This window comes from Montipora capricornis, chromosome 9, assembly GCF_036669925.1.
Source record: "Montipora capricornis isolate CH-2021 chromosome 9, ASM3666992v2, whole genome shotgun sequence".
Lineage (NCBI taxonomy): Eukaryota > Metazoa > Cnidaria > Anthozoa > Scleractinia > Acroporidae > Montipora > Montipora capricornis.
In genome coordinates this window covers 38,178,516-38,188,515 of record NC_090891.1, presented here as the reverse complement: position 1 = coordinate 38,188,515, position 10,000 = coordinate 38,178,516, and the positions used below count along the sequence as shown (strand labels likewise).

Below are 10,000 nucleotides of genomic sequence, written 5' to 3'. Positions count from 1 at the left end.
GTCGTTTAAACAGTGGAAGTGACCACACGCTTGATCCGAGCATCGATAATGGCCCTTGGTCTGCAGCGAAAATACAAAAAAAGGTTCGACGCTGGAAGGAAATGGTACCATAGTGCAAGTTCTGTTCTCTATTCTACTCCGTCGACAGGCTGGCATGTGTGAAAGTGTTGATGGGCCTGTCTGTTTTGCTCTGACTAAGATATCTTTCATGGCTTTTTCTTTGCGATATACTACGTAGTATGAGGGGCGTGTTAAATACTTCTCTTAGATGTGGGTAATTTTCTATCAGTTGCCATTTCCTCGTGAGCGGATTAGTATTTTGTGACAAAAGTCAGAATTGTGTTACATGTGCGTTTTCATCTCCAAGTGCATGACCTCTTTTTGATGGAGAGATGCCTTTTAACACTGCTCTCTGAGTATCGTCTATTTTTATGGCGTATTTCAAAGTCTCGTGCGTTTTTCAAAACTAGAATGTGAAAATTTTGTTATTCGAAGCGGTACTTCTTTCCCTTTTATGAACCTCCTTGTTACTCGAGCTCCGGCCTGGTGGACATCAGGAACCTTTTGTAGAGCACAAATATATGTTTTTCACAGTTAAGAATTCCCGCGTTCAATCGATTAGCCAAGGCTTACATTTTTCTTACAATGGTTTTTGCAGCGGTATGAAGACTTATCTCCTGATTCCTGCGACTCTTTGAGGGATTTCGGCAATTTATGGTCATTTATTCTGAATATTGTGAGGCCGATTTACATCAACAGTGTTTAGTACTAACCATTCTACCACCTTTTTAGAAACCAACTCCACAGATTTATAAAGTTTTCTTCTTTTTTCCTTCACTATCGCTGACGTCACTCATACATTTCCTTCCAGAAGATCGAAATGTCTTGTCTAAGTCAACGCGGGGCCTCATGTGACAAAGACTATTTTTAGTAATAGCGCAAAGCGCTAAAAAAACACGTGAGTTTGAAATTCATTTAGTGAATCAACGAGTAAAGACTGCGATCAGTCGTCCTTTCTTCCTCATATCCAACGCGCAGGTGGAAGATGAAAACATTATGCAAGGAGAAGAAAGATACTGCTCGCACTCTACAACGAGTAGTGAGTGTTTCATTGGGTTTCAAACTCGTCCGCGTGACCAGAATGAGGTGATGCAATTAGCTTATTAACTTATAAATAATTAGTACTGTTCCTAGTTCTTCTTTTATGTACAGTGCGTGTGTTGTGTTTTAATTTTGTTTTTGGTTCGAAAAGTTCATTTTTTTTCGAACCAGTTTATGTTTTTTAAACTGCTTTAATATTTTTAGAACACTGCCCATTTTAACATACTTGGATATCTTTCTGTAATTAATTTTATGCGGTATGTATAAATAGAGGATATTACATGGCCGTGCGGGGATACGAATTTTATCTTCGAGTGCTGCAAGTATCTCTCATGAGTGAGCGAAGCGAACGAGTGAGAGATACTTTCAGCACGAATGTGTGAAATGTTAATGTAGTAGAGAAGAATTATATTAAAGCACAAAAGTATCGTACAATGAAGAGGAAGCTCGCCTTTTATTGGCTAATCGTGTTCGTTACCATGACGACAGCGATATCCTCACATGTGAAAGATAAAAATGATACGTTCACTGCGCGCGGTGAAGATATGATTTTTTAGTAAAAGGAGAAATCCTGGTATTTCATCAATATCTATATAATAAAATAAACTAGAGAAATCACTTTAAGAGTATTATGATGGATTGTTGTCTCTGATGGTATCAAAGACAATATAACTTTGTGCATGTGAATGGCAATTTGTAGAGTTTAGAGTTAAATTCTCAGCTTCGTGATGAGGGTTAAGCTCTCAATAAAGTTTACGCACTTAAGTTCATTTTTTTTTCGAACCAGTTCATGTTTTTTAAACTGCTTTAATATTTTTAGAACACTGCCCATTTTAACATACTTGGATATCTTTCTGTAATTAATTTTATGTGGTATGTATAAAATAAACTAGAGAAATCACTTTAAGATTATTATGATGGATTGTTGTCTCTGATGGTATCAAAGACAATAATAACTATTTGTGCATGTGAATGGCAATTTTTAGAGTTTAGGGTTAAATTCTCAGCTTCGTGATGAGGGTTAAGCTCTCAATAAAGTTTACGCACTTTAAGTTCATTTTTTTTCGAACCAGTTTATGTTTTTTAAACTGAGTTAATATTTTTAGAACACTGCCCATTTTGACATACTTGGATATCTTTCTGTAATCAATTTTATGTGGTATGTATCCTATGCAGATCAAGGATAGGTCTCCACAGCCACCAGAGAGCATGTCGCCAGGCATCTACCTACCTCTTCCCAGTGATCTTCGGACCCGAAGAAACAGCCATCATCATAAAATAAACTAGAGAAATCACTTTAAGATTATTATGATGGATTGTTGTCTCTGATGGTATCAAAGACAATAATAACTATTTGTGCACGTGAATAGCAATTTTTAGAGTTTAGGGCTAAATTCTCAGCTTCGTGATGAGGTTAAGCTCTCAATAAGGTTTACGCATTTTACCCAAAAGCCAACGCAACGGTTGTTTTAGACAAAACACTGCAAATAAGCGATTACTCCAATCTGATTATCACTACAATGCGCGCCAATCCCTTAACTAGAAAATTACTAGAATGCAGTGTCTGACACTTGCAGACTGCAGACTAACCGTAACTCGCAGTAAAAGCTAACCGTTTTAGACTTAACTGCTTCTCAGCGCTATTTGAAGTGGGTGCTTTACAGACTTAACTGTCTATCAGCGCTATTTGTAGGTAGTCTGCAGTTGTCATGACCTAATGAAATACTACCTGTTTCAAATAAGAATATTGGTTTATGGTTGGTGGAAGTAAAGCATTCTTTCACATGTAGGATAAAGGGGTTTAGTTTGTAAAGAAGCAGTAGTGCTGTGTTTTGGGGGAAGTGAAATAAGACAAGGGTTTGTCAACTGAGTTGATATGGTAAATTGATCACCCTTTTCTGTCTTTCACACTTTGTAGGACTACTTTTTATAAACAGTGATATTCTTTAATCATTCCTTTGGCAATATAACTTGTATAATATAAGTCTTATATTATAAGTTCTCAGATTTTCAATTAAATAGAGCACTATACAACTGGAAAGTAACTACATTACAATTAAACGTAACAATGATATTATTTAAAAATGCCGAGGTTGTAATCAGGCATGATATAAAACGAAATTGCAGCGTTGACACCGATTAAAAAGTTCAGCTAAAAGTAAAACGTTTCGTTCACTTCGGTGACCTTTATCAGTTACGTATGCAAATGTCACTAACGATGGTAAAAATAGGCAAGTAGGTGACAAATATGCATAACGCGTGTGCCAAAAAATGTTCTAGAAATTCTTGAGGTTGAGGTACACACGTGGAAACTCAACGTGCTAGTTGACTGAGTTCTCTTCTTTATTAGAATACCACGCTTCCAAAAACAACCGCTGGTTCCATTGGGGACAGATGTGAAGAATTGACACGTTTTCAAAATCGAAGCTGTGGCCAGTTTTTTGAGAATGTTGGGCCAGTCGAGTAATAATAAGTTTCTAATAAGGAGGAGAACTCAATCAACGCGCACGTTGAGTTTCCACGTGTGTACCTCAACCTCAAGAATTTCTAGAACACTTTTGGCACACGCGTTATGCATATTTGTCACCTACTTGCCTATTTTTACCATCGTTAGTCATATTTCCCTACGTAACTGACGAAGGTCACCGAAGTGATCGAAACGTTTAACTTTTTAAAAAACTTGTTAATCAGTGTCAACGCTGCAATTTCGTTTTATGGTATTATTTGTACTGTTACAATATTAATAAACTAGAATTTATCTTGAAAGGAAATTACTCGTTTTGCAAAATGACCCGTTTACAAGCTGAATATAAAGGAAATGTCTGAAATAATCGAACGTAAGCACAGGCAGCCCAAGCTCAAAATGTTAGGAGTTCAGTGTAACGTGACATATGCTACATAACATAACTACCCGAAACGTGACTCCCGCCTTACAGCATATGGAGGTATTGTGTTACAACGGTTTGAATTTGTAAAGGTTTGTATGGGAAGGTTTGCTGGAAAAGTCAATTATTCTTATATTTTGTGAATAAAATCTACTTACCCTATTACCGTGTTGTATTCTTTGTTGTTTGCCAGCTTCGCAGGCCAATCTAACGCGATTTCGGCGACTTATCGTTTTGTGGGTTTCCACTGCCAAACGCAGTTTCGACGGTTTCCACTGCTAAAAAGCAGTGGAAACCCACAAGACGATAAGTCGCCGAAATCACGTTAGATCGGCCTGCGAAGCTGGCAAACAACAAAGAATACAACACGGCAACAGGGTAAGTAGATTTTATTCACAAAATATAAGATAATTGACTTTTCCAGCAAAGCCGTTGCCTTCCCTTACAAAACTTTTACAAATTCAAACCGTTGTAACACAATACCTCCATATGCTGTAAGGCGGGAGTCACGTTTCGCGTAGTTATGTAATATAGCATATGTCACGTTACACTGAACTCCTAACATTTTGAGCTTGGGCTGCCTGTGAAGTAAGATTAGTAACACTGCACAGGTTTAATGTTGTAGGAGAAATAAGTCATTGGACTTCTCCAAACCTGGTCAGTACTCGAGCATAATTATTTTCGATGTCAGTTATTATTGCTAAAAGCAATTGGGTACAAGGGTGGCATTTTACCATCAATTCAATCTCTATCGAAGAGAGGTATGTTGAAGCTGCCATCGGTTGTTAGGCCAACCTCGTTCCCAGGACCTTTTCCCTTACCTGGCTTGGGGGTGGGGCGCCCCACCCCCAAGCCAGGGAAGGGAAAAGGTCCTGGGAACGAGGTTGTTGTTAGGCATTTTCTGTGCATGAAATGGATGTGTTGACAACTTTCTGGCTGATTTCTGCATAATTTCTTGAAGTCACTTCTCCGTAATTAGACTGTGTGCTTCTGACAAGACTTGAAACATTTCCCGTTTTGGAACTACTTTCTTGTTGTTTCCTGTGAAGAGCTCCTGGAACCAATTTCCCTCGAGTTATCATATGTTGTTCCATTTTGTTAATTGTTGCGGCTTATGCGCCGATCAACTCGAAACTTCAACATCTGAACTTTTTGAAGATTGGATCGTTGAAATTCCCGCCCCCTCTGGCCAAAATGGTGTCCAAATGCCCTACCCTATCGTGGGATTTGTCTGTCATACCCTACTAAAGAACAATCGTCGTCGGCTCCTGCCGTCTTTAATAAAGACCTTTTGAAGACCTTTTTTGTAAGCCAATCGCTCGTAAATGCTACATCTCTTCCTTTAAACTCTTCCATCTCGTCCAAACACGTGTTTTATAGATGTTAGCGACTTCCTCTGTTTCTCTATAAAAATCTATTTCATTTACGCAATTGCGTTGGTGTGACTCTGCTGCTCTGTGACTCTGGTGTTGTATTGCACATTTGTGAATATATCAAGTTTGGACCGAGAGTGGCCTGGGATGAATAATAAAATATACACCACATTTGCGTGGTAAAACGTCTTAAGGAGAAAGCAGTAGATCCAGAGATAGGGAGTTCAAGATCAAAGTTCTGGTAAGTATACAGAAAGGGCTTGAGTAGTGTTGCGTAGCGGGAGTGGGTATAAGTGGTATCCGGTGGTGGGATAGAGAAGATCAGGGAGGGGTAGGTGAAGAGAAGGGAAAAATGCCTAGTTTTTTTTTTAACCCCCTAAAAAAACCAAGCCCATATTTTTTTAACTACATCCCCCAAAAAGAAAAATCCCTTTTTTCAGACAGTTGATTAAAATAACCAGTTTAAAAATTTAAACTGGTTTGAACACATGCTTAGTGCATCCTATTTCAATCGAGACGCAAGCTTGTTTCGCAATCGAGAAAACAGCGGAGAAGGCCTAGGGAAGCCCCCGGCGGTTTAGTAAAATAACGCGAACCTCGCGTGACAATGACAAAATACTATAGGCAGTGTATAAGCAGTCTATTTTATACTCGTGACAATCACAGTTTCACACAGGACACTGAAAAACGCAGACTGCAGACTGTGCAGACCATCTGTAAAATGAAAAATCGGTTAGCCTGAATTAGACCTAAATAACATTCAGGTTAGCCTGTTTACGGTTAGCTCTCAATAATAGTGAGGGTAACGCCATATTTTACCCCTGGGTCTGCACGGTCTGCACAGGCTGCAGTCTGCGTTTTGGGGTGACCGGTTTCACACTGGCCGTTACAACAGCTAACACATATAAGAAAATAACACAAACAGCGGTGATAAACATTGTATTCTAACGCATTTTTATAAAACTTGACGTTTCGTATGCTAGTCAACACACATTTTCAAAAGTGACCGTTACAATTTTTTCTAACCCTAACCCTAACCCTAACCCTATATCGTAAACAATAGGGGTCTGGAACCTAGACTGAGACCTAGACTGAGAATTTTCTCCTTTGAAAATGTGTTGACTAGCATACGAAACGTCAAGTTTTATAAAAATGCGTTGGAATACAATGTTTATCACAGCTGTTTGTGTTATTTTCTTAAACAAGCTACGATGGCCTAAGAACAAGAGTTTATATAACACATATAAACTTTATTTCATCTCGAACTTCAGAATAAGTACAAACAGGGCTAATATCTTGGAGACATAACATTTACGGCTAAAATACACAGTATCTACGGATACATAACTAAATACATAAAATGTAAGGATATTTTGATTAAAAAGAAAAGCTGATGTACAAAATGCCGCCCTGGATTCTCCTTTAAAACCAGTAAACTCAGTGGGGTACGGATAAAATCAGGTAGCGCATTCCGCAACTTAGCTGATACTTGTAAGAAGAAGAACTAAGACCATGATAACTCGCTGTTCTAGGTTTATTGAGGGACAGAATGGAATTTCCGCGAAGATCATATTAAGAAGAAGACCGGAGAGCGAAAATGTATTTTTCGTATACAATAGCAGGAAAAGTTTGAATGCACTTATTGCTGGTTTTCACTCACGTGATCAACAGCCATGTTTTTCAACGAAAACAAAAGGAAGCGTTTGCATAATAATAGAGTTAAATTCCCGGAGGATTTGGTCGGGGCACCAACATGGCCGCCTTTTCTTTGTTTAGGGCACCAACATGGCGGTCGTGACGTCATGTGAAAACCGAGAATAGGCATAGCGCTGTAGACTTTGACTTTAGTGGTAAGAATGCAGGTAACCTGCAAATATAAATTTAATTATTATACCGTTTCCTTGACAAGAAATCATAAAAGGCCAGTCTTTTGCTAAGGGGATAACAGCGGAAAGAGCACTACTTTGTCGCGAATTTTCCGTGATAAAAACTTGTTCAGAAATCAAAAGTCTACGTTAATAGCACACACCAGGGCTCCTCCTTCGTATCTGGCTAGAAATTTTCTCCTCGCTTTTTCTTCCGGCCGCGCTTTGATTCAGCCATTTGATGACAATTAGTCTCGTGCTTCTCAAGTTGCCTCGTTCATGCCCAAAAAGAATTCTGGGTATTTCTGCCATTCCATGACATGACAAGGGAACAGCCCCGATTCTCATTTCGAAGATTTTTTATAAGTGTCGGGCCACCCAGTCCTACCAGAAAAATACAACATCGATTGGAGTTTTTAGGTTTCAAATCTCGCATAATTTGTATCGGTAGGTCCTGGAATTCGTCCACAGAAAGGCTTGAGAGACAACTTCACTCGTGAACCGCCATGTTTACAACAGAGCATTTTAGGCGTCCCAGTCTGCACAGAACCATCTCTCACCTCTGTCTCAAGAAGACCAGAAACGCACGCACGGTTCTTACGTTACGTTTATGCCTGTACAATCAATCCTAATCTCAATCCTAAAAACAAATTGCGTTTTTGAGACGGCAATACCACATTATATTGACGGCTATTCTATTCTCCCCCTAATGCCGTACCGGGAGGCGAGGTAGGTAGCAGAAAGCGGCGAAGGGCCAACTGCGTCCAAAAGCGATCGCACGGGCCGAAAGTCCCGGGATGACTCCTCTGTTACGACGCTCCAGCGCCATGTCTGGAGGTACTGCGTTTTCCTCTCTTGTTCAACATTTCGTAAACGCGTGCTTAAATGTTTTCTGGCTCTCCGATACCTAGCCTTGCAAAAAAATTAACACGCTGGTTTTTACCAGCAATTGACATTTCAGTTGAGATTAGGAGCAATAACGTTTTAGGCCTAGTTTAATCTCAACATCCAACCTTTGTCGCTTAGTATTCAATGTGTGGTGGGGACATACACGGTGTTTCGTTTCGCTATTTCGGTGTTTCGCTGTTTCATGGTTTAGTAATGCCCGAACACCTGTATGGTAGACAAAATACGCTGCAGTCAAATATTAAAATTTTGAACTTGGAGTCTACGAGGTAATTTCTCTTTGATCCAGCTTTCTGGGGCCTTACTGGTTCGCATCAGTGATGGACCGTTCAATATAAAATAACATGCTAGCAAAGTAACCAGTCTTTTACATATAACTAAGGACTAGAATGTTGCTTTCTTGGTGGTAAGAAATACTACTTTTTGAAATTTGAAGTGAAAAATGAATCGATTTTTTTACATCAACCAAAATGAAAGGTGAAAGTTAGTCTGTTGAACTCTCTGTCTCTCCAAGAATGGGAGCTTCATCGGACGAAAGGTCCGGTAGGATTTCACTTGTCAGTAGAGGTGTTTCCTCAGAATCTCTCAACGCTCCTGTTGCTGTGATTTTCCGCTTATTTCTCACGACAGTCCCTTTAACCGTGTTTCCAACACTCTGCACGTGCTGCACGAGGTCGTCACGCACATCCGACACATCCCACATGGAGACAAACGAGGCACAGCAGGGTGGAGGGGGTGAGCAAGGATCTATGTAGGGGTCGTGTGAGAAGACGTAGTAATGAACGATGGCGAAGATGAACATTTCTATGCAGATGATGAAGTTCTGTTGAAACGAGAAATACATTTTGATTTTAATGTTACGTTTGATTCGTAACGAGGAGGATTTGCCACGCTATTTCACAGTGTCATATTGCCCGTTAATTTATTTGAAAGGGGTAGTTTCTAAAGAAACTGTGGTGCTGCGTCGGTGGGGAAGTAGTATACAAAAATTTGGTTTATCAACGGAGTTGATAATATAAATTGGCCACCGTTAGCCCTTCGTTAGAACCTTCGTCCTTCGCTCTGACGAAGGGCTAACGCTCGAAACGTCAGCTCTTAGAATTTCTGTACGGTGGCGAATTTGCATTATCAACTCCGCTGATAAACCAAATTTTTGCCCGTTGATTTAATAAAAGCTCATTAACCACCGAAGTTAGATTCAAGTGTCGACAAGAATCCGAAAAGTGGAAGGTGTAAACTGCAGGTTGCAGGTAGCTGAAACAACCCAAAACTTTACTAATGGTTACATTAGGCCTAAACACTACGCTTCAAATAATGTTTAATCCTTAGGTTAGCATTTTCCGAAAGATTTGGGTTGTTTCAGTTATGGCCTGCAACCCCAACCTGTTGTAACCTGCACTTTACGCTTCCGTCCAGAAAGCGAGCGCTTAAAATGTCAAATTTCTTATCTCCCTCCGATAGTTAAATTACTTCTGAAAATGTTTGTGCTAGTCCCGGACACTGCAACCAAAGTTTCCTAGGGCGTTACGGTACAAGCAAAGAGACTTTCTATTTTAAACAACAAATGAGCAGGCTTTCAGAATCCTTGTAACTGATTTTTCGGGTTTTTCCGTTAATTTTATAACTTTAGTTATTGTGGTAATGCCTTATTGTTTTGTACTCTTTTTTTGTAATTTGTTGAGATTTACTGGAAAATACAATTAAAATGTAAAAAAAAAAAAAAAACAAAACAAAAAATTGAAGCAAAACTAAACTATATGGCATCGCCTCTTTTGACAGAAAAAATTTCTGACCTGAATACCATTGGCAACATCCTCAACAGTGTAAAAATTCCATGAATGCTTTGATGATATAATGCCAACCTATTAAG

At 39.3% G+C, this 10,000-nt stretch overlaps 1 protein-coding gene across 2 annotated transcripts in view; it reads right to left on the bottom strand.

The window, feature by feature from the left end:
* Positions 1 to 7,818: 7,818 nt before the first annotated feature.
* Positions 7,819 to 10,000, bottom strand: part of LOC138017917 (transmembrane protein 184C-like) — a 9,076-nt gene continuing 6,894 nt past the window's right edge. For both annotated transcript variants that reach the window (XM_068864923.1, XM_068864924.1), the window contains exons 8-9: positions 9,924 to 9,992; positions 7,819 to 8,953 (exon numbers count right to left, since the gene is read on the bottom strand). In XM_068864923.1, the coding sequence (XP_068721024.1) occupies positions 8,615 to 8,953; positions 9,924 to 9,992 (408 nt within the window). In that variant the 3' untranslated portion in view covers positions 7,819 to 8,614. The remainder of the gene's footprint in view (positions 8,954 to 9,923; positions 9,993 to 10,000) is intronic.